Below are 24100 nucleotides of genomic sequence, written 5' to 3' on the forward strand. Positions count from 1 at the left end.
AGAAGAAGAAGAAGAAGAGGAGGAAAAGATGCGGCTGGTAGCCTGATTGGTGCAGACAGTCTGAGTGTTTCCGCCGCCTTGGGCTAGCAGATGTACTTTCCACCCCCCTCTCTCTCCCTGTGTGAAATAGTCCCGCACTATCTAAACTACATCGTCCTCGGTCCAAGGACTTTGCTGAAGTTAAGTTATCTAGACACGGTTCTGAGGGTGGGTGTGAGAGAGGCAGGCAGAAACTCAGAGCCTGCACACCACACTCTGAGTGCAGTCTTTGTCCCAACATCCACCTCTCAGGTAAGACCAACGTGCAATCGGAGCCTCGCTAATGTTATGGAGCGGTGATCGATAACTGATAACTGTTGGGACGTAACGACACGGTGCATTGGAGATGAAATGTGTTGGAAGTCTTAAAGATCCGCTTTTGTGCTTAGTGCCTTGATCCCGACACTAGCTGTAGCAGTTGAACCACAAACGTAAGCTAGTTAGCATTAGCTATCTTGCTGTTGAAAGGGACCCAGAAGCTAATAACAGAGAACACAGCGCCGAGCTAACACATGCTAATGTTAGCTAGTTATGTGCTAGATCTGGAGACGGTTGCTAACAGTTTTCTTTTCATTGAAGTAATTCAGTGTTTAATGAATTTAGCATTTGGTTTTGAAGGGAAAATATTTGCGCACACTGAGGCTGGGTCAAAACTAAAAGAGCAATCTTTACACTCTCAAATCATTTCACCAAACTATACTGCTAGAAAACAGCTTGGGCCCTAGTTTATTCCTTGTCACCCAATAGCAAACAACGATGGCTAAAAATATATTTTTTGCCTTTCTATAGTGCTTAAAATAGAAATGTGTCTTTATCTGAGAAAAGGATTTGCACCTGCATCAGCAATCTCCAATGGCAACCAATACTGTCGCCATCTTGGAAGATAATTAAAAAGCTTTGTTCCAGTAATAATAGTTATCATTTCTGTTCAAGTCAGAATAACCACCATATACACTGTGGTGTCTGACACATTTATCGTTTCCTCAAACCATTTGCATACATTGTTGTAATGGTTACATGTGCACTGGTTGGCTGTTGCAAAAAGGAAACTCATTTATTTTAAGCTGTTCTAATACTTTTTAAGTGACTATAATCAGTATTTTGATATTAACATTGGCTCAGATGGCTAGGTGTTGTTTACAGTTTCCCCTCAGCTGTACATAGCATTTTATTGTCTTTTGACTTATTGTTTTGGTTTTAATATTCTGCTTTCACCTCTCACCAAAGTTCGCTTTAGCCAAAGCAAGCAGCTGTTTTGAGAGAGAAAGCTCTGATAAAGCAACTCAGCACCACATACCCAACATCAAATTGCAGACAGACAAACTGGCCTTTAAATTTGAGTTTTTTGCAGCTTATTAGGCAGAGACACACCTCCAGCTGAATGGAAGTGTTGCTCTGTGTCTGCTTGATGTTTAAATAGGCAACTGTTTGCATTATGCAACATTATAAGGTGATATTCTGTCAGTGTTGTGTTTATAGCTTGATGTTGACTCCAAGTGGTTAAAAATAAAGTAATGCAGGTCTAAAGGTCCACTAATATGTGTTTTATTAACAATGGAACAAATGAGTGCATGTACTGTGAGAGTTGTTGCTGAAGTGCTTCAAAGGGCTTTTTTAGTGTTTTTCAGCCAATTTTTAGGTGTCACCATGGATAAATTCCACTCTTATTATCCTTGTTTCCAGCAGCGACTGGCAGCTAAATTCAGTGCTGACCAAAACAGAGGACTTACTTTCATCAGGTCAGAAACAAGGCTCCAAATGAATGCTAATATTACTCTTTTTCTGGCTATTTTTGGCTAACATGCCAAAACAACTTATGAAGTGCACAGTATTGCAGAGGTTTGGGTTTTTAGCTTGAAGCCCTCTAGTTTGTTTAACCAGTCATAGAGTGGTAAATATTATTTCATTTCATTTTGCTGTTACAGAGGAAACAGCAAAATTTGTGTCAAAGTCTTTATACAAAGGTTGTAGAAGTGTTGTTGTAATGGTTTAAGCAGTTCATTTTTCATATATCTCTTCAAAAATGTCTAGCCACTGTCCTAGAGTAGGAGGATCCTCTTTGCACTATTTCCTCATGATTAATCTCTTGGTCATCGCTAATAGAACTTTAACAAGACACCAGTTTTCTCCGTTTGTACTTTTCAGACTGGTTTTGGGGGTTCACCATGTTGTAACACTATATTTGTGATTTTCTCTGCTGCCTGCTGCTGAAACATGATTCTGTCTGGTCCATTTTTGTGCTAAGGAAGTCAAGATGAGCCTGCTTCTCAGAAATATGTGTTTTCTGTAGAAGAAACACATAACATGAGGCAACAGATACATTTAATAGGTTAAATTGGAAATACTGGATGGTTTTTGGGTCTGTTAAACATGGGCAGTAACTCTGATAGGCTGACTGGTAGAAGCGCAATAGCGCAGCAAAATTAAAGTTACAAACAACCTGTAATATAACACTCTCTCAAGTAAGAGGCTCACCTAAAAATAAGTGTTCACTCCATTCAAAGAGACCATCTGCTGCTCTGTAGAAAAAAATGCAGATTGTGGTTCAGCACAGCCAGTGGTTGAGTAACATCCATATTGGAACAGACTGAGAAGATTGTATATGGTCGGTCAGCATACACAATATCAGGACACTAAAATCAAAGCAGCAAAATTTAAGTCAGCCATCATTTTTTTTCTACACTTTCTACACTTCTACACTGCTTTTCCTACTGTGACGTGTCAAAATGTCTTAGTTGTAAAAGATCTATTACTGTATGTTTTATAAATTTCCCTTCTCAAATGATCTCCCACACTTATTTTTACATTTGATCTCCTTGCCATCTGTTGAGACTACACTGGGTCTACATTGTTAAGACTGAAAATGTTGAGGATGATTGAATGTCTTCAAAAACGTGGCATTTCCTGCTGATAAGTGTATCAAAAATATTTCATTATCATATTTCTTAAAGAGTTTATGAAATAGCTTGAAATAGCTTGACTTTTCGTTTTAGCTTTTTTCAGAATTAATTTTGATATGAATAAGTTGGACTTACCTTCTGGTCATGGCTTTGTAATATTACTATTTAAAATATTTTAAAAATGCTTCAGGATTGGCTAGCTGTTGTGTTTTTTGTGTTGCAGCTCCACAATGTCTGAACTTTTTATGGAGTGTGTTGAGGAGGAGCTGGAGCCGTGGCAGAAACAAGTTCCTGAAGTTCACTTGATAGAGGATGATGATGATGAACCTATCTTCGTTGGAGTGCTCTGTATGTCATAGCACATTTTTAAATATATTAATGTTAAGCATTTAAATCATAATATGAAAATTACAGTTGTTTTAAAATTAATCTTTTTTGCCGGCTTGTTGCACATAATCTCTCCTTAGAGTTTGCTTTAATTTATTTACTTTCAAGAGCAAAATGTCCCGTTGAAGTGCTTATTTAGTTCCTCTTGTATGTTCTTACAGCTAATAACCCAAAGGATGGTAAGCCTAACCCTCCACCTCCTCAGAGGAACAGTGCAGGGAAACAAGAAATAAAGCGTCCTGCTCCTCAGCCTGCCGTTGGCCCTGCACCAATAATGCTGCCACTGAATGTGGTTGGAAATGCTGTGAATACTGCAGCACCCAGTCTGACAACAGTGACTCCGCAGCCTGTTATTGTCAATAACCAGGTATTGTTGACTTAACTTCTCAAATAATTTGAAAATAGAACAACTATCTGGTTATTGTGATTTTGTTTTGAATGGAGTAAACAGCTTTTTAAATTAGTGTGGTTAATACACAAAGTTATGGTTTCAAACTTTTTTCCAGGGCTTTATTGTCACTTCTCCGCAAATAACAAACAACAGTGAGTTTATTGCCTCTCTTGGGACACATTACCCCCCTGGGACATCATTTACAATTGTACCAGGTAAAGCTAAGTATAATATATTTCTGATGATCTTCTTTCCCCTCTAATGAGTGATTTTGTGATGTAATAGAAAAGCTTCATCAAAAGCTTTTATAGTTTCAATGTGGCAATGCCAAAATTGTCTTAAGGATTTAAGGATTTGTATCCTCTGTTTTTCAGCTGGTCAGCAGCAGCTTTTTCAGCAGGTCAGTCCAGGCACAGTAATACCTGGTGCTGTCCACAGGCCTCAGGTGCAACAAATCAGCAACAACGTTGTGACGTTGTCTAACGTCCAGAGTCCTGCTGTGTATTCAACACAAACTAACCAGCTGCAACCCAACCGGCCGAACTCCCAGACTCTTCAGACCTTCTGTCTACCTATACAGGCCAATAGCACCAACAGAGGTGATTTTTTTTTTAGATTTAACCATACTATTTTACGACACTTGTAGCTCAATCAGCTGGCAGTGACTTAAATGTAAATGCATTTTTCATACATTTCATGAATTTCACACAGATCAAAGCCCAGTCAAACGATTGCTACCACAGCAAATAGACAGCACTCCAAAAAGAGCAAAGCTTGATTTGGGTAAGTGTCTGTTACCACAGGAATTGTATAGACACTGTTTTTTTCATTACTGTAAACAAACCTTAAACCCAATCTATGTTCCTCTTTTGTGTCAGTATCTTATTTGTAACATCTAACTGGTCTTCTGCAGGGCCGGCAAAAGTAACTGTCCGAGTGGAAAATGGGATTTTAAAGCAAAAGTGCTCCAAGTGTCAAGAAGAATTCCTTACACAAGAAGACCTGAATTTTCATATGACAGTGAGTAAAACTCTTGGGAAGTATAGTCCATGAGTGGAAACAAAAATAACATAATGTAGATATTTAAAAAAATATATATATAAAAATGTGCACTCAGATATAATTTCTTATTCAGTAAAATGTTCTTAATGTGTTTGCATCTTTGTTTAAACAAATCAGACATCAGCATGAAGTTGAAATATTCATGTAAAATGCTTCATTATTGCAGAGTTGCTGTACAAATATTGAAAGTACACCTACATCAGCCCAGAACATGAGTGCAAACAAGCGCATTATGCTGGTCTCAGATTTCTACTACGGTCGGTTTGAGGGAGATGGGAACAAGGAGGTGCAGAAGACCAACACTACTTTCAAGTGCCAGAGCTGTTTGAAAGTTCTCAAGAACAACATCAGGTATGACAATGTTTTCGCTTGCCGTTAGTAAAATAGCAGGGTAATAATCAACTTTTTTTCCATATTTTATGGTCTTTCCTTGCTAAGTATACCATGTCAACTGAAAATATAAAATAAGGGGCACAGTGCAGCTTTGAATTTTGCATTATGACATAAGTCCAAATATAAGTCCAATTATCACTCTTTTAGCTGTTGGTCTCTACCAACTCCTGAGTGAAATATCTGTCCCTGTAGTTGCTAAATGCTCCACTATGTTCACCAGTGACAGTGAACCAAAACAGTAAAGTTGCAGGCAGACAGCTACACACTGAGGTGAAACTAGCAAAAAAAGCTCCATAAAACTTGAGGGGTGATAATTCTCTGTACTGAAGGGTCTACTACCAGCAAACGCTTTCATATTGTCATATTGTTTTCATATCGTCATTTTTCTGAGCATTTGAAACAATTATTAAGCAACAGTGGGGCAGTTCACATGGATTTAAATCTATTATGATGTTTGTGTGTACTTGTGTTGTTTGTAACTGCTACAAACTTAAGCTGCAATGTGAGTTTCCTTTTTAAACCCATCATTGCGAGTAAATGTGAAGAAAGAGTTTCTGGTCCAAACAGTCCACATACAAAAATTCATATTCTCTCAAACGGCAGACTGCTGAAGAGAGATCTGTCCATTGCCGGTAAAGGAGTGGACATATTCTTGGGCTCTCGCTGCAGTTTTCTTCTCAGATGGATGACGGTATCGGACCGTTTTCCCTCTTGGGCCTAAAGATGAAAAATGACTGCTACTTTAGGTGGAGTAAGAACTGCTCCTTTGATTAAATAACTTCTGCTTCAGAACATTGCAAAAAAAGCTTCTGTAAGCTTCTTTTAATGGGGAAACACATTTGTACAGCAACCACACTCGAGGTCATAGTTCATCCACATAAAAATTTCTATTAGGGGAGCTGAGGTGGCAGAATGTACAGGCTGAAAAATGGGCCATGCCTCGTCAGGGCAGCAGTGGCAGGTAACTGGAGGTACTCGTTGCAGCCGCAGAGCGCTACATCATTAGGCAAAACAAAAATCTGTGTGTAATTGCTGATATTATAATGGCCATTATACACGCTTAGAAAGTGAGGTGCAAGGAGAATACTTCATTTATCTTTAAACCCCTCAAGACCTGGTCCATAACCGCTACATGCATGCAGGCCATGAATATTGAATTTTTTCCCCCCACTACTTGACATTGGTTTTGTTTTTTATGTGTCTTGTTTGTCTTTTAAAAACTGAAATATTCCTCAAATAACTGCACATTTCTTGCATATGTAGATTATGCGTCCTCAGTTAAGGTTTTCTTTTTTATTCTGTTAACGTTTTTGTTCTTTTTTTTTTTTTCTATTATTTTGATCAGTTAATTTAACCCTGAGTTGCTTGAGTGTGTGCTGATGAAATATCCTTGCACACACTGTTTTGTTTCATGAATAAAGGGATGTGTGTGGCACGCACAAAGAAATACATTCATATTAACTGTTATACTGTACATCACAAAGAAAAGCAGCAAATCGTCATGTTTCAGAAGCTGTTGCCCGCAAACGTTGCCATTTTTGTATTAAAAATGATTGGGACAAGTAATCAATTAAAAATAGTTGCCAATTAATGTTTTGTATATTTCTATCTATATATATTCTATATATATAGTTATCTTGTAAATTGAATTGTTAACTGCTGTGTGTCTACCCCACCATGCAGGTTCATGAACCATATGAAACACCACCTGGAGCTGGAAAAGCAGAACAGTGAGAGCTGGGAGAGCCACACAACATGCCAGCATTGCTACCGACAGTATATGACTCCATTCCAGCTGCAGTGCCACATCGAGAGTGCTCACAGCCCGATCGAATCTTCAAGTATGACATAATGATCTGTGCAGCTCAATGTATAGATGTGACAGTTTAGTTAGACACTTAGTGGCCATTTATCATTTTCTTCTTTCCTTTTTCAGCCAACTGCAAGATATGTGAGCTGGCGTTTGAGTCAGAGCAGGTACTTCTGGAACACATGAAGGATAACCACAAGCCCGGGGAAATGCCTTATGTCTGCCAGGTCGGTTGCTTGTTACTGAGTTGTGGTTTGTTTTAACGTTTCTAGGATACCATTTACTGATATTGAAATTCTGATTTGTTGTTTCTACAGGTGTGCAATTACAGGTCCTCTTTCTTCTCAGATGTGGAGGCACATTTCCGAAGTGTCCATGAAAACACAAAAGACCTACTCTGTCCCTTCTGCCTCAAAGTTAATAGAAGTAGTCATATGTACATGCAGCACTACATGAAACATCAGGTATGATGCTGCATTTCATCCAGTCTGTTGTAAAGCTAGTAAACCTTTCCAAGTGTCATTTCAAATGTAACACAGATGGAGTGGATTGGAGTCACAGAGCCATGTGCCTTTGTTGTAGTCTCCTGATTGTATAGATTCGTACTTTTGGTTTGTGCTTTTAGCTCCAAATCCAAGGCTGGATTGATTTTGTTGTCTGCCCAGCACCTTACTGTTATACATAAAAAGATGACATAAAACCCACCTCGCTTCACCTGCCCTAAAGGAGCAATAGATATGGTAGAGGTGGAATATTACAAAATTAATTGCTGTTCTATTAATAGAAATGAAAGCCTTTGCTCTCATACTCGTTATACCTTTCCAGTGAATCTAAATGAAGCATCTCAGCAATTGGCCTCTACTCACACTGCTTATTAATCACATTTTTGTGTTTCTACACTGATGTTTTTTCTACTTCAGAAAAAAGGGATCCATCGGTGTGGAAAATGCAGACTGAATTTCCTCACCTACAAGGAGAAAGTGGAGCACAGGACTCACGTCCACAAGACTTTCAGAAAACCTAAAGCCCTGGAGGGCCTCCCTCCGGGTACAAAGGTCTGACATAACAAAATCAATACATCAGTTATTTTAAATGTTCTTAGATTAATACAAATTTAATTCAGCATCATTACATATTGTGTTATCCTTCCAGGTGACCATTCGAGCCTCCCTCACAGGAAAGACACCCGTAGTGCAGATCTCCCCTGAGCGATCAGGCTTTACTCCAGAAACACTAAGTTTCAGTCAGCAAACCAAACCTCCAGTCAGCGTATCCAAGTCTAAATCGAACGTCTCTGGAGCAGGAAAAGCCAAGACAGCTCAGAACAAGAAGCAAGATGCTCGAAATGGCAAGCACAACCTGGCACTCAGGAATCTCAGGTTATTAAATTTTCTTTTTCACACAGCGGTCAGATACACTACAGCAACAACTCTTATTTTAATGGAAACCATAACACACTTTTTTGGTAATACAGACTGATCATTTATGCTACAATTTAAAAAACCAACAAAGGGTCAAATCTATGTTATTGGAAGGCTTTAGGTTAAAAATGAAAAGAATAATCTGGGATGTGGAGGAAGAAGAATGAGCAGAATGGGAGTACTGTCTAAGAAGCATTCAACACAGACTGAGTTGATTTTGATGGCTGAGTCCTTAATGTCAGTTGAACTGATCAAAGATGAAGAAAAAAGTCAGATTTGACTTTGCTTTGGCTCCTTTATATGAATGCATGAAATGTTTGCACTCCAATCTTAAACAATGTAGAGATTATTTTAATGAATGGGTTTGGCTCTTGGGCAGCTTGAAAAAAAACAAACATTTGGGCCCCCAAAAATAAATAATCAGACCCAGACATGTCCATTTTTGGGTCCTCTGAATCATTCAGAATCCCTCATCCCATCCTGGCCCCCACCTCCAGGGTATTTATGACAGCAAATTAATAGATGTTATTAAAGCCCCTCCTAATACACAAAGCAGCTAATTGCTAATTTTCCAGACACACTTCATTAGGCTGGCTAAAAATAATATGGTGTTCAGTAGATAGTCTGGGATTTCTTTCTTTAAAATGGGCTAATTGGACTCACGGTATGTTGTTGTATGTTCATGTAGGATAATATAGTGGTATAATAGAAGAGTCCAAACCAGTAGAATAAAATTAGGAACCTGCAGGCCTCAGGAGAAAATTAAAAAAGGTAATTGGTTATGGGTTTGTGCGTTTGCGATAATGAAGCAACTCGAATTGTTGCAGTTAAAATAATTAACACCCTAACAAAACTCACATTGCTTATCCTTTGCAGTATCTTGAAATCTGGCTTCAATCCTGAAGGGAAAGTCTTTCAAATGTTTAAACAAAACGTCCTTTCAAACCATATGGTTGAACTTTGTGTTTTATGCTGTTTTTCTCATTTCCAATTTGCAGAGCCAGTGGAGGGCGTCACACGTGCATCGAGTGCAAGACAGAAATCGACCACTTCTTTTCTCATTTCCCAATGCTTTCAAATTGTGGTGCGTGCAAATATCGTACAAGTTGCAAAGTTTCAATTGGGAATCATATGATAAGGTGAATAACAATTTTTTAATTGAATCAATATTTGTGGCACTTGATTTTAGGTTCACTGTATTTATTTGACAGATCTTGTGACAACTCTTTCTTTGGCATTTGTTAGATTTCATAGTACCATCAAAAAAAACAGATTCTCGAAAATGGATCATAAGAAAAATTCATCTACATTAAAGTAAGTATGCGTCATAACTTATGTTTTGCACAACACAGAATACAGTGTTTTCTGTATGAAATTGAACATGACAGAAGATTTGTTTGTTTTTCCCCCAGATTAACCCTGGTCTGTCTCAACTGTGACCTCCTGGTGGATGCATCAGGTGGTGACTTGATGACCAAACATTTAACTGATCGACCAAATCACATATGCAAAGTCATTCAGGAGAAAGGTATGTTTTTTTCCTCTTGTACCAGCTGAGTCATGGCTGGTGTTGAGTCATACAAGTTTCTTGAAAAAGCTCTCTTGTGTTTAACCCAGCAGATACCAAAGCCAAAGATCGAGTGTGAGTAGAAACTGCTACATCTTTTCTCTTGTTTGTCTTTAATATATGAGAAAAGACACTTGACAGTGTAAAAGACCAGAGAAACATTCATTAAATCCTTAAAGGAGTTTGCCAGTGATTTAGTATCACTTCCATAAAGTTGAGATACCCACGAAAGACAGTTAAAAAAAAAATGGTAAAACAAAGGTCAAGTGCCAAATGCAAGTGATGTCATTTGCTCAGACAACAACATTATCGAATGTTTTTACAAGCTGCCTGTGACTAGTAGAGTGACCTTCATGTGTAAAATTGGGGGAGTTCCCTTTATGGTACCAAAAAAATACAGTCCCAATGCAGTTGCTCCTCAGGTTTCCTTATCCTAAGTGTTTGCAAATGTCCATTACTACTTTCAAATATTAAACTATTTTAATATTTGCTGACAGTGTTTGGTAATAGTTGATCAGAGCGTGTTGGTAATTGCATGTGAATCTGAGATATCCCTTTGTTATGCTGCCTTCTTCTTTTCATTCAGGCATCTCGTCTTGGGGCAGCCAGCAAGAGTCTTGTACCTCTTGACATCAGCACCCGCTCAAAGACCAAAGGAAATGGGCTTGAAACTAGTTGAAAGTGCCACACCTGGAAGTGTTACTGTTGCCACCGTTGGTCAACCAGAACCGGAGCCAATGTTACCAGCAGGTGATCAGAAAAAGGATTCCACAGAAATAATCATCAATGAAGGTTCCATTAAAGGAGAAGTAAAGCAGTCTTCGCTGCCCGCTTCATCGTCTTCCTGCACATCAGATCAGGTTTTAGATCTCGGTGATGGGTCGGTGGATAACTCTGAGAGCTCAGATATCGCAGAGCAGCTCCCTGTCGAAGGGATTGTCCCTGACCATAGGGAACATGAAACTAAAGCTGAATGAACTTGTACTAAACGATGCACATGACAAACAAGAGAGGTCTGCAAAGTTAAAAATAACTGCGTCAGCCATACCACTGCAGAGTAATTTCTTTTACAAACATCAATTATATAATGATGTTGCTTTGGCTGCTGGTATTTGCTCCTACTACTACTCAAGATTCATGTGTTTGGTAAGTCAGTTTCAACGCTTGGGAAAAAAAATACTTTATCACAGGTTTTTTTTTTTTCTTTAACTCCTCTGCCAAACTTGCATTCCCTAAACCTATGTAAGGTTTTATTGTATTAATGAATAAAAATGCATACCCTACAATTTTATTTTCCCCATAAAGTATCTAATGAGAACATTTGCAAACATCAGAAATTGTTATTCTGCACTTAGACTGATTCCATGCAGTGTCTGTTGTTGATTAGACTTAAATGACTGTGGCTCATTTAATATTTCTTAAATGTTTCAAAAATTGGTTGATGTTATCCCTAAGGAAACCCCATCTGCCAGAAGGAGGACAGTACTTGGCTCTGCTCGTGATCCTCAGTGTCAGACTTTTATCTGCTTAACTGACAAAGACGAACACATATATCTGTGATCTGACCGTAAAATTCTAAAACAAGATTTACCCCCAAAAACACATTCAGTGGCACAAAATATACATTCTCATATTCGCTTGTATGATTTATTAATATAATTTAAGTTCCAAGACTATTTTGTGTGTGAGTTGAGATGATTTTTAGATTTTTATCGTCCTTTAATCTGTGGTTTTCTATCATTGTATAATGTGTTCAGTATTTTTTGTGATCACAAGCAGCTCCCTTTTTATATTGAATCTGTGGTTGGTATACCAACAACGAAAACATACAGTATTGCTGAAATGTATACATTGTTTACAGAAAGATCCTGGTTTGTGGCAGGAATGTCAGTCTATAATTGATGTGGAACAGGTATATTGTTGAGAGCTGAGGTGTGAATGTATCAGTAACTATTATCTCGGCACACAGAAAGTTGCTTCAAAACCATTAATAAATTCAGTAGTACATATAGAGAAAATATTAGTATGACATTTATTCCCTGAGAAAGAGAATGTTAGTTTTGTGGAAAGTGTGGCTGGGACAAAACTCCAGCAATGGAAAGGGGCATTAGGAGGAAAATGACCACAACTATTTGAGGAATGAGCAAAATAATAGCTGTCTTTCTTTTAACTTTATTCAGTGCCAGCCTGTAAAAGAAATGCATACACGTTACCTTGGGCACAGGTGCTCAGCACGACACGTCAACTTGATTAAATCTGTCAATCAGTTTTTATGTCCCAGCTGCTGGTTGATTAAGTTGCCTTTTATTTTGCATTTATTGAAAAAAGGCAAATTCCCGGTGGCTCTGGGAATATTTTATACACTGCGTTTTGTTTACTTTGTGTGGCTTAAAATGTCAAATGTCATTGTTTATGTCATAGATTTTTAAAAAGGGTTTTCCCTTTTATATAAAGTATCGCTAGAGCAAGTCCTTAAATGCATCTATGTCTATGATGGCACTGTAAATGTAACCCCCCGAGTCTGTTTTGAATACATTCCTCTAAAGATATACTGTGTTCCCCTTAGGACACATTTTCCTCAGAGATCTGTAAACTACTGGGTTTGGATCGGTGTTTTTCTGTTATGTAAATAAATCTTTAATACAAGAGGTTGCGTTTTTGGGTGCTATTTTTCTGAACATTGTTTTCTAAAACAGCCAGACCACTAGGTCCTGAATGTCCACAGTGACTTAACAAGTCTTGTTGGACAGTCAATAAAATGACCACAAAGACGAAAAAGCAACCACAAAACAGTGCTACAGAGAGACAAGACAATTGCAAAGACAAAATAACCACAAAGAGATGCAAAATGAGTTACATGAATTTCCCCTAAGTCAGGGGTCTGCAACCTTTACTATTAAAAGAGCCATTTTTGGCCCCTCTCCCACAAATAAAAATTTATCTGAAGACGCAAAACCTATTCGACCCTTAAAATGAAGATAACACAGCCTTAAAGTTTTATATATACATACTATATATAAAAGAACTATAGTCTATCTATCTATTTGTAGTCATTTATGTCTCAGTCTGGATGTCTTGCTGCTGTTCAGGAGACATTTTCCTGGCTGTACTTACATACCTTTATCACAGTGGTGAATGTGATGTGAAGGTACAGATCATAGACTGGATATATACCCATACACAGTATGTATAACTTTATAAACGGTATATACCGTTTAGGTTTATATACTGAATAGCTTTATATACAATACAACAGTCAAAACGTCTAAGAACCTATATGCATATACATCTTCATAGAGTGTATATCTTTATATATGATGGGGATTCATTTTAATTTTCCCGGACCTGACGACATTGTCAAAACTCATTTTTATTGGCTGAGCGTGAGGCGACGCGGCGTTCCCAGGACAACGAGACGCTAAACAATCGAGGAAACCCAGCGACACCTCCGGTAAAGTAATTAACGGTTCAGGACAGCTGTACATCGACAATCGCTTTAAGTTAATTCAAGGAATAAGTGAGTAAAGAGGAATAAGGCTAAAAACGCTGGAATCGACGAAATTCAGGACAAACATGGTAAATCCTCGTTGGCAAACCGAAGTTAGAGTTAGCTTGGATGCTACAAACAGAGCAGTTTACCACGCTGTCAACATGGGCAAACCTGTTAGTGTTAACCTGTTTTCAAGTTTCACAAGTCTTTCCCATCGGTACAGAGTCGTAACTGGGCCTACAGCCAGCAGCAGAGGTTAATGGCTCAACGCCAGAGGCAAGAGCAGCAGAGACAGCATGAGGCCAGCCGTGTGGACAGAGAGAGGCAGCTGCAGGCCAGTCTGCGGGACGAGGAGAGCTTTGAGAGGAGGAGACACCTGCGACAGATGCAGGAGGAGCTCAAGGAGAGGCAAATGGAAAGCTCTCTGCTAAAGGTATGCTATCTGTTTGTGCTGGTTGTACATTATTTCCCCAGACACCAGAAACTAAGCAGCACTGTAGAGCTGAAATGAATACCGTACTTAATTAATCGCTTACTCAAGTGACAGACAATTTATTCACCCTTTTTATTAAGCAAACATGCCAAAAGTTCACGAGTACCAGCTTCTCAAATGTGAATACTTGCTAGTTTTCATAGTTTTCTGTGATCGTCAACTCAACATCTGTTTGTGACATTTCATAGACTGAACAATCAATTAATTATTATAGAAAATAATTGTCAGACATGATGATTTTATACATACAGTGCTCCTGTGATGGACTGAAGCTACTTTGCCCCAGGTTCTCTGTGTGTTTATTACTTGACACACAGAAGAATTGCAGCAATTTGATAAAACAACAAATGATAACAATGGAAACTAAAACAGTTAAGGTCTTAAAACTAGATTCCTACAGTCATTTCACAAGAACATTTAAGCATTAGCTTTGATGTCATTACACTATACAGGACTGAACAATTAAATTTTGTTGTATCTCATTTCATGCTACACACAGAGACTGTATGAAAAAGACATAAATAAATTAGAATGGACTACAGAATAAGTTAAATTAAATATAAACAAATTTGGAATAAAAAACTTCCATAATAGTTGCAATAAAAGGCTATTATTAGTATTATACACTACAACTGAATACTTGTAGTGCACAGATATGAGGTAGTGTGAGTAGTGTGAGGGTTTCTCACTGTATCATCAAGGTATTGTATTGTATGTGTACTGTACCTGAACTCAGATGTTATAGGCATAATTAAATTTGATTTGCAGGCAGAGGAGGAGAGAATAAACAGGGAAAAACAACTTGAACAAGAGGAGAGAATGGCTAAAGAGTTGGCCCGCATAGACTATGAGAAGCAAAGAGAAGAGAAAATAAGGCAACATATCAAAGAGAACAGGTATGTACTTCATTACCTTGACTTACTGTATATTCTGTGTTAGTCTACAAATGAAACACGTACTGCTTTTGTGCAATCTTTCTCTGCTTTGGTCTCTACATTACTTGTATTCATTTTTAAAACTCTATTTAAATCTTTTCAGCATTGAGCTTCGAGAATTGGAGTCAAAACTGAAATCTGCATATCTGAACAAGGAAAGAGCTGCACAGATTGCTGAGCAGGAAGCTATGAGGTTTGAGACAATGGTGAGCACTGTCCTTGTTGATTTCAATCAGTTACAACTTTTTTTCTTTTTTTTTTTTGAACTGCTAGATGTGAATTTAGAAAATACTTCAGGGGACTACAATGGCTAAAATTAACTATAGTCTTTGTTCAGCTGTATACATGGGTCAAAAGTATTGAGAATTACACATCACGATTTAATTTTAATTTGAACAGAAAGTTCCAAATACCAAAACCCTATTTCTTTGGTGAAGCCTACGTACTATGTACTGTGTATGTCTTCTGTCTTTCATTAGCGTGAGGAGGCAGACTTTGCTCGCAAGATGAAGAGCGAACGCGAGCAAGCAGCCGTTGAGCAGCAGAAGCTGGAGCAGAAACGCCACGAGGAGCTTGTGCAGTATCAGAGGGAGCTGGAGCAGCAGCTCATGGAGAAGGAGCGCAAAAGACAAGAGGCATACGAGGAGTTCCTCAAAGAGAAGCTCATGGTGGACGAGATTGTCAGGAAGATTTACGAGGAGAATCAAATGTGAGTCCCTCACTCATAATTCATGCCTGTTCAGTTAAAGACAGAAGATATGTTCAGTCAACTTGTGTAATATGCTTGAAACTGCAAAATTATCATTGCATTCAGTTAAAATTTCAAGTGGCTTACAAATTCAATCAGTGAATTTATTCATGCAACTAATATTGTACATATTTTTAATTCACTGCTTCAGTATGAGTATGCATTTTGATTACAGAGTCACCTCTTTGTAGAGAAAACATGAAAAATTTAGTATAATGGCTTTATTGAAAAATGTTTTTCTGGTGAAGGGAGCAACAGCTGAAACTGGAGAAGGTCAGAGCCACTAAGCAGCACATTGAAGAATTCAAGAGACAGCAGACTGAGTGGAGACGCATGGAGCAAGAAAGGATGGAGGCCGAAAACAGACGTATCATGGAGTTTGCGACCCATCAGCAGCACATGGAGGAGAGCAGAATGGCTAAGATCAGAGAGAGGGAAGAGGCCAAAGACCATCTTCATAAAATAGTTGAGACTTCTTTTTGTTGAGACAACTTTTTCTCTTTTTCTCATCCATTTATCTGTTCATTCAGTGACAAATGCCTGCTTCTGGTTTCAAATATCACTCCTTCCACTTCTCCTGTAGCTGTCTAAGAAGATTGAAGAGGAGAGGCAGCAGCGTGAAGAGATGGAGCGAGTCCGTGAAGAACTTTGTTTAGAAGAACAAGAAGAGGCTAACAGGCAGAGAGATATTGTAAGTATCATTACTACTACTACTATCACTACTTTTTAAACATACCTGTTCAGCAATTCTGATTTAAATACAGACAAAGGCGATATACAAAAAATAACATTTTATATATGTTAGGGGTGCAAGTAAGGATTACTCAAATTTGAAGAGCTCCAACCAGGGCTGTTTGGCATTTTGCTTAGTAAGTGACTGACTAATCAGCTAGTTATCATTGTAGCACTATGATGCTATGTTGTAATCATACCAAGCCTTACTCTAATTATTTTGTATTTTAACGTGTTCACTGACCACCACAAACCCATTGAACAAAGCAGTCTAAGTCTGAACATCCCAAATAGGTAATGCTCTTAATTAACAGGCATTTTGACTGCTCTACTCACTATTGAGCTCAGCAGCTCATGACACAAGAGACATACACATTCCTGTGTGCTCTCGGACTTGAATTTAGAAGTGTGCCTAAATTACCCTAATATTTTTTAAAACTTTCACCTAACAGGAAGCGATGGAGAAGAAAATCAGACAGAGGCTGATGATGCAGCAGACCTGCCAGGAGCAGATGGCTTTCAAAGAGATGCAGAGGCAGGCAGAGAAAGAGGAGGAGGAGGCCTTCAGGAAAATAATGATGGCTAAGTTTGCAGAGGACGATCGGATAGAGCAGATGAATGCTCAAAAACGACGCATGAAGCAACTTGAGCACAAACGCGAGGTGGAGAAACTGATAGAGGACAGGAGACGGCAGCGTGAGGCTGACATGGTATGAACCACGCTTAATTGTGTGCATAATTACATCGGGAATAAGTTGGTTTAACTGTCAGTACTGCTAGTACGACGCTGTGAAAGGCAACATAGGTAGCAATAACCAGGTTTTATCTTGATTATAATGGATGTTTAAGTCTTAAGGACAAAGATGTATTGTATATATTAAATGATCCCAACGTGAACAGAGAAAATTGGCGGAGCTTGAGAGAATACTAACAGATTTTTCCATAGAAAGTTGTATTTGAGCAACATGAGTGAAACACATCATACATAATACATGGTTAATCTGTATCAACTTTTGATTGAACTGTCAGCTTTGAACGACATGCTTTGATAATGACATTTGAATCATTCTCTTCCAGGAACTGGAGGCTAAAGAAAGAGCGATTGAGCAGGAGAGGGAGGCACTGCGTAGACAGATAATTGAAGAAGAGAGGCAGCAACTTCTTAAACGTCATGCAACAAAACTTCTTGGATACTTACCGCGGGTATGTGGCAGTCAATGAAATCATAAATCATTTACACAGCTTCACATCATCTGTAGATCAAACAAGTGTATGACCATCGGCGTATCTACTTTCAGGGCTTGCTCCGTGAAGATGACCTGGAGCACTTTGATGAAGACTTCAGAAAGAACTTTAAAGCACGTCCGTCCGTCTTCTCTGACGATGGCTGGGACGGTGATGATTAAACTTTGTTCTTCCAGCGTGCCACTAGAGGGCGGTTTGAGGTTACAGTGATAACTATTTTTTTTGTTTCTTAGTGTTCATGGTGGTTTTGTTTCAATTAAAATCTATTCTAAAAAGGATCTGGTGACTGAATGTTATAATGATAAGGAAAGGAATCTCTACATCTAAATTCCCTCTGAATTCAAGCTCTAAACTCAAACTAATCAAATTCTTAAAGACTGCAAACTTAAGCTTTTAATCCACTTTAATTTTCACCAGAAAACATTAAATGCTGAATCACTCGGTGTTTATAACTTCCCCCAGTCTAGAGCTTTCATGAACTCATCTTCTGTGAATGACAGCAGCTTGGCAGCTTCAAAATGCATCTGCATACAGAAAAACTCTGTTAAGACTTTGAATCAAAACTGTAAATGGGGTATGTATTTACAGAGTATGAAAGTGACACTTACCTTTTGTTTTTTGAGAATGTCGATCAGCTTGAGCTGTTTCTTGAAACCCACAATGAGTTCTGCTTTCTGTTTTTTTAGCATTTTGTTTTCAGCAAGTAGATTTTCTTTACTCTGATGCTCCTTGCTTACCTTGTCCTTAATTAGGAAAATAAATTAGGAAGTTAGGCAGAACCTTATCTTATTTCTGCAACATGATGTCTCTCTTATCTACTATAAAAGAGCTCAATGAACTTTCCTCCAACATCATCTTCAGATCACAAATTCCACACTGTGCACGGATATTTTCAAGTTCACTGTGCATCTTAAAAATCTGCTGCTATACATGAAAAACCTCTCATCCCCACACTTCAGTTTTGCTTACCTCATTCATCTGCTTCATCTTGTTCAGTTGAGTCTTTAACCTCTCCACCTCCTCCAGAGCTCTGTTCAGACGAACCTCCACCGTGCTGTGGACGGCTGCTGCTTGTTTGTTGGATCTATTCAGATTTTCTATTTCCTACACAGCACAGATTTTTTGCTTGTTAATAAATATCAGAAATAAGAAATATTTGGACCTCTTTTGCCGTCAAAAAAGACAGTTTTTGCATTGACACAAACCTTGTGTAAACCAGACACTTGGAGTTGAAGGCCATCACATTTTTTAGCAGACTCCTCTGCTAAAGCTCTGTGCTTCTCAATCTGTGTTTTCTGAATGCTTGTGGTCTTCTGTAGTCTGGCTCGATCTTCCTCAATCTCCTTAATTTTTGCACTGAGCTTAGCATTTTCATCATCCTGCAACAACAGAAACATGATGTTCAATAGATACAGTGTCTTCAAAATTTTAAAGTTATCTATTAGAAGCAGTGATTCAAAACCAATAATGCAACCAGCAATGTTTTATATTTTGGTGTTTTAAGTGGCTCTAAGAACTCGAAACCCGGAACATGAACAACAAGTAGAACCTCTTCACTAACAGATATATGTAAAGTTTGTTTCCACGCTCTTTTTCTGTTACTAAGTTCTAGTTGAATTGTTGTTAATCTGCAAATTTTACAGTACCTTCTTATAATATTCACATGAAAGTTGATCCACTTCTTCCTGCATAATTCTTAGTTTTGCCTTGAGAACTCGTATTTGAGCATCTGAAACAAAACAGAGCAATAATCACAATCAGACTTACAAACCCATTAAAAATAGCTTTCTATTGTTGCCTGTGTTTCTCCGAAAACATATCCAATTATCACAGAAATTATTTAATGTGAAAGTTTCAATTCAGATTTAACTTTCTAAAGTGGCAAGTTTTCTTGATAGTAAATAATCCATCAGCAACTTTCACATCCCACAGGAAACCATAACATAAAGTCATAATATGAATGTAACTTAAATATTAATTGAATGACAATTAATAATTGTCTTCAATTAATTACATACATTTTTTGTTTGTTACTTTTTTGGTAATGCTTCAACAAAATTACATGTATGTGCAAGTATTTGCACAATTTTTTTTTTATTTATAATTAGGGCTGCACAATTATTAACAAAATATAATAGAAATTGCAATATGGCCAAGTGCAATCGCAGGAGCTGCAATTTTTGTAAAATGTGTCACAACATTATTATGCATTGTTAGCACCATAACTGTAGTGCTACCGAGATGCTACAAATCATATTCTCCAGACATAATGGAACCTGCTTCTTTGGTACAAGACCCAACAAAAATCACATCATCATTTACATTCCAACTTAAATCTGCTAAAATATTCAAAATATTTATTTATTTTTTGCATATCGTGCAGCCCTATTTATACTTAATTGGGGTTTACTTTTTTCAAAGTTACATAATAAATTACCTGATCCTACATTGTCTCCAGCGTTACACACATCATGATCATCCACAACATTTTCATGAGTGACAGTGTCATTCATCTTCTCCTCCATGGTACGTATCGTCTTTGCCATAAAAAAATCAACTGAATCTTCTATAGCTTCTAACTTATCTGAATGAGACGCCTTTGAGGTTCTGTAATCAAGCAACCAACAAGAAAACTTTTAGGTGTTTCATAAAGAATGTTAATGGAGAACATATTTTCAAAAGGTGTGACCTACACATTATTGTCTTATGAATAAAACTTTATAATGAATTTAGAGATGATATAAAATCAAACTCACGCTGTTTTACAGTGAGACTCTTTTCCTTGTTTTCCAGTACGCATGCTTTGTGATGTTGATGTGACCCTTTTATTGATCACCACCTAAGTAAAAGAACAGTAAATGAAAACAGCACACTGTAACACAGGCCTACAGCATTAACAAACTTTACATGTAAAGTGTTCATTGAGCAAATTGCACGTAAAAATACAGAAACCCTAATTTAATATTCTGATCTGATACCTTCACACGGGGCTCCTTCACAGTACTCTGTTGAGGCTTTATCATCCTGTGGGTGAACAGGCAGATATACAGAAATACAGGTTGGTAGATAGATACATAAAGAAAGACAGAAAGAAATAGATTATTTTTGTTGAATAAGGTCTTTCTCTTAAGGTATATTAGTCTGTTTGGATGCTGGAGTGTTTCACTGGAATAAAGGTAGACTTTTGAAGTGGCCGCAAGAAAATTAGCCACAGAAAAGCCTACAATCATTCTCAAGGTCCGAGTCATAGGTTTTTATTACCTTGAATCCTCTTCATCTTCAATATCTGTAAGCAGGAGGGTGGATAAGGGCTTCGACAGAACTTCACTCTGCCCTCTCTAAAATCCGATAAACACCAAGACCCAGTTTCAGTTGTAAAGTAAGTCTGGCCCTCAAGATTCACTTACCTCAACTATTCAGACAGATTTACTCACCAAAAAGAAAAATTGTTATTTTTCAATTAAATGATGCAAACAAGATAGTAACTTACCATAAGTTGTTCTGCCTGTCTTACTAGATCCGCTGTTTTGGCCTCTAGCTCTGCATTTAAGAGTCTGATTGAAATAAAATGAACAGAATTATATTAGTATTATATGGGTTTTCTTTTACATAAACCTAGGTTTTAGTCCACCATATTTGGATAAATGAAATAAATGACTTTTTTATTGACGGAGAAAAGTAGGAGTAGAAGTTTTATCTGAACAACACTATTTAGTGCCATAAGGTGCCATTGACTGAATGAAAATCTATTTTCAAACTTTGGTTTATTGACATTGTTAAACATTTTAAGTTAAGGAGGGGCATTTATTCCATTTTTTTCTTTAAAATTTCTTAACTCACATTTCTCTATACTAAGGTCACCTTTGCAAAACTCTTCTTACACGTCTTTTCACCAGAATGCAGCTCAGCACAACAGTTGATCTCACATTCAAAATGCACTAATGCAACCAAAACAACATCTATATTTCAAGATCAACTTTTGTACTAGAACTAGAACACTAATGTTGAAGAAAATTCACTCAAGTCCTTATTTTCTTCCTCACTAACAACAGCGGTCTTTGTCAATCTGTGCAAAGAACGCTAATAGAAATATTTATCTCAGAATTAACATATTCATTTCATTAAAATGTTATAAACATTCAATGTTAAAATTAATCAAAGGGGGTCATCTGATAATCTTTTACATAAATTATTTCAAATGGAATCAAAACAAAGTGACACTTACTTGTATTGTTCTTCCTTAGCAAAAAGGTCGTCTGTGTGCTTCTTGGTAAGACCGGAAGCAGATTTAGTCTGTGGCCTTACTTCAGCCCTCTTGAATCTCTCAGCTTTAGTGCCGGAGGATGGCCGTTTCTTTGTCTAAACAGCAAAACAATACAGAGTGGTAGATTATTATTACATTAATCCCTAGAGAGAAATTTTACATTTAATTTGATCAACAAGATTGGGTAAAATAGAAATTGATTAGCATGTCACTCTGATTTTCCCAATGGTTTAGGTCTAAGGTATATTATTCACAATATTATAACTTATATACCTCAACCTTTATTTGTTCAGAGTAATTTCATATTACCCTGAATACATTTATATAACAATATATATATTTCTGCCACCCCACTTATGTCTTATTTTTCCCCTTATTTTATTGGTTTGACTTGGTTTGACATGTGCCCAGATTTGTTTTGCTCTGTTGTTTGTTTTGCTACCTGTTTTGCATGAACTTATGTTGATAAAAAAAAAAAAAAAAAATGGTTTGGCTCTTTGTATTAAAGATTTTGCACATCAGACAAAGGCATGGGCCAAATGATAACCATGGTGTAGGCTATTAAATGTCTACTTTTACTCTTTAATGACACTTAGAATAATTTATGATATAAATATTGATGTTTCTACGTGTTTTGTCTTCCTCTGTCTCAACATTAGTGTCGATGGTGTTTTGAAAGAGATGACTAGCAGTTTATAACGCTTTATCAACCACTATGGTAGAGGATCGTTAACGTTAGCTTTGAGCGACTTCACCTGTTGGAAACAAATGGTTAGGTTTAAACTGTTGCTTGTGGCACACAAACAGTTCTATTTAAACCTCTGACATATAAAGATAAAAAATAACGCTGCAAACCTGCGAAACGGCGGACAGTGCCTTTTTATCAAAACTTCTTTCAGCCATTGTAACACAGAGAGAGTGAGGACGCGGCTCTTGTTGCATAGCAACTACTTTGCACACAGTACGGTGGCCCTTGAAAGACATTTTAAGGCGATTTTATTTTGTCAACAAAAGTTGTAGTATAGCAGGCTATACTAAAAGTACTAAAAAGCAGCAATGTCAACACACACACACACACACACACACACACACACACACACACACAGAGTTAGTTTTAGTAGATATTAGTTCTTGATAAAGTGATAACTGAGAGTTCATATTAAGAAGAAAGGATGCTATTGATTTTTTTTGAATTACGCCATGAGCTGTTATAAAAAGTACATGAGTTATAAAAACTGTGTAAATCAATACAAAACAAATGTATGTTATGGACTGAAATCCTGGCTTTGTGGAAGCAATATATGCGCATTAATAGGACAGTGCAATATACAGTATTTATATTAGTAGTGGAATGTCTTTTTACTTTACAAATTAAGATTTGTTTGCTTTTTAGTACATCAATGATAACAACATAATACATAACAGTAAAACATTCACAGTGGCAATTTTCCATTATTGACATAATTAACATATTTAATTAACATTTTTAAAAGCAGGGCTTAAATCTCTAATGGTTTATCTTTTTACATTGTGGTATTACTACTAATACTTCTGAAGGATCTGAATACTTCCGCCACCACTGATTTACACAACATATTCTCAAGTAAAGCACAAGTACCTCAAAATTGTATTTAAGTACACTACTCGAGTAATATATTTAGTTACCTTCCACCACTGATTATCATTACTCTTCTTGGATAACATTTATGTTTGTTTTATTATGTTTGAATTGATATCGGCAGCATTTATATAAAATAGTAATATCCATATATAAATCGATACTCAAAATAACATGCTCAGTAATGTCGTCTGCTTACATGTTTACGTTTTTAATGCAGGGGCTATTAGTGCGCATGCGTGTCCCTTGCAGCTACTACTTACTATGCACATGCGGAGAAATCCCATAACGTGAGGGGCAGAGCACACCAGAGGGACAAGCCAGTTGTTTTCCAGCTGTCCGTTCACTGTTTTCACCTGCATTTATTCGTATCCATGCGTCACGTCAAGTTTCACAGCGGCACGAGTTTTGTTGCACAGGCTCTTTGATTCACCAAGTGTCGGGACTTGAAGCAAGCGATGTCGGAGGAGGAGGGCCGGGTGGCAATAACAACAACACGGCGCGCTGCTGCTGTCCCGTTAGCATCGCAACGTCCTCCGGTCCATGTTGTTTAACCCTGCCGGGCGACTACACCCGTCCACGCCTCCAGTCAAGTCCAGCGCAGT

General features: G+C 37.6%; 3 protein-coding genes across 5 annotated transcripts; 2 read left to right on the forward strand and 1 right to left on the reverse strand.

Annotated features, from left to right (window-relative positions):
• znf280d (zinc finger protein 280D) lies at window positions 1-12611 on the forward strand. 3 transcript variants are annotated; one of them, XM_022746108.1, is made up of 18 exons: window positions 1-291; window positions 3163-3287; window positions 3488-3693; window positions 3833-3932; window positions 4092-4316; window positions 4429-4500; window positions 4631-4737; window positions 4946-5130; window positions 6856-7013; window positions 7109-7209; window positions 7300-7446; window positions 7903-8037; window positions 8135-8361; window positions 9402-9542; window positions 9649-9717; window positions 9816-9931; window positions 10021-10045; window positions 10557-12611. In XM_022746108.1, exons 2-18 carry the CDS (start codon window positions 3170-3172, stop codon window positions 10945-10947), a joined length of 2523 nt encoding a protein of 840 aa, XP_022601829.1. In that variant the 5' UTR covers window positions 1-291; window positions 3163-3169; the 3' UTR covers window positions 10948-12611. The 3 variants fall into 3 exon arrangements, with proteins under 3 accessions (XP_022601829.1, XP_022601836.1, XP_022601843.1); XM_022746115.1 differs by having other exon boundaries at window positions 10024-10045; XM_022746122.1 differs by lacking the exon at window positions 10021-10045 and having other exon boundaries at window positions 10557-10692.
• A 785-nt stretch (window positions 12612-13396) lies between these two features.
• On the forward strand, window positions 13397-17799 carry mns1 (meiosis specific nuclear structural 1). Its single transcript, XM_022741116.1, has 10 exons — window positions 13397-13546; window positions 13684-13893; window positions 14722-14849; window positions 14992-15094; window positions 15368-15597; window positions 15885-16101; window positions 16220-16327; window positions 16821-17078; window positions 17446-17571; window positions 17667-17799. Exons 1-10 carry the CDS (start codon window positions 13544-13546, stop codon window positions 17772-17774), a joined length of 1491 nt encoding a protein of 496 aa, XP_022596837.1. The 5' UTR covers window positions 13397-13543; the 3' UTR covers window positions 17775-17799.
• A 238-nt stretch (window positions 17800-18037) lies between these two features.
• Window positions 18038-23857, reverse strand: tex9 (testis expressed 9). Its single transcript, XM_022741128.1, has 12 exons — window positions 23759-23857; window positions 21839-21972; window positions 21104-21167; window positions 20875-20951; window positions 20592-20637; window positions 20370-20452; window positions 20051-20220; window positions 19260-19342; window positions 18819-18992; window positions 18583-18717; window positions 18222-18356; window positions 18038-18137 (listed from the first exon to the last, which is right to left on the reverse strand). Exons 1-12 carry the CDS (start codon window positions 23855-23857, stop codon window positions 18060-18062), a joined length of 1278 nt encoding a protein of 425 aa, XP_022596849.1. The 3' UTR covers window positions 18038-18059.
• Window positions 23858-24100: the final 243 nt, after the last annotated feature.

Source organism: Seriola dumerili, unplaced genomic scaffold (assembly GCF_002260705.1).
Source record: "Seriola dumerili isolate Sdu_G_001 unplaced genomic scaffold, Sdu_1.0 BDQW01000003.1, whole genome shotgun sequence".
Classification (NCBI taxonomy): domain Eukaryota; kingdom Metazoa; phylum Chordata; class Actinopteri; order Carangiformes; family Carangidae; genus Seriola; species Seriola dumerili.

Bases quoted from the DNA above. Each gene is read 5' to 3' on its own strand.
- znf280d (XM_022746108.1), top strand. From the start codon at position 3,170: ATGTCTGAACTTTTTATGGAGTGTGTTGAGGAGGAGCTGGAGCCGTGG. The intron at 3,288-3,487 runs GTATGTCATAGC...ATGTTCTTACAG, and splicing joins TATCTTCGTTGGAGTGCTCT to CTAATAACCCAAAGGATGGT. The intron at 7,447-7,902 runs GTATGATGCTGC...TTTCTACTTCAG, and splicing joins AGCACTACATGAAACATCAG to AAAAAAGGGATCCATCGGTG.
- tex9 (XM_022741128.1), bottom strand. From the start codon at position 23,857: ATGCAGGTGAAAACAGTGAACGGACAGCTGGAAAACAACTGGCTTGTC. The intron at 21,168-21,838 runs GTAAGTGTCACT...TATTTCAATCAG, and splicing joins GCTAAGGAAGAACAATACAA to ACTCTTAAATGCAGAGCTAG. The intron at 20,638-20,874 runs GTAATAAAAACC...GTTCACCCACAG, and splicing joins GAAGATGAAGAGGATTCAAG to GATGATAAAGCCTCAACAGA.
- mns1 (XM_022741116.1), top strand. The intron at 13,894-14,721 runs GTATGCTATCTG...TTTGATTTGCAG, and splicing joins TGGAAAGCTCTCTGCTAAAG to GCAGAGGAGGAGAGAATAAA. The intron at 15,095-15,367 runs GTGAGCACTGTC...GTCTTTCATTAG, and splicing joins CTATGAGGTTTGAGACAATG to CGTGAGGAGGCAGACTTTGC.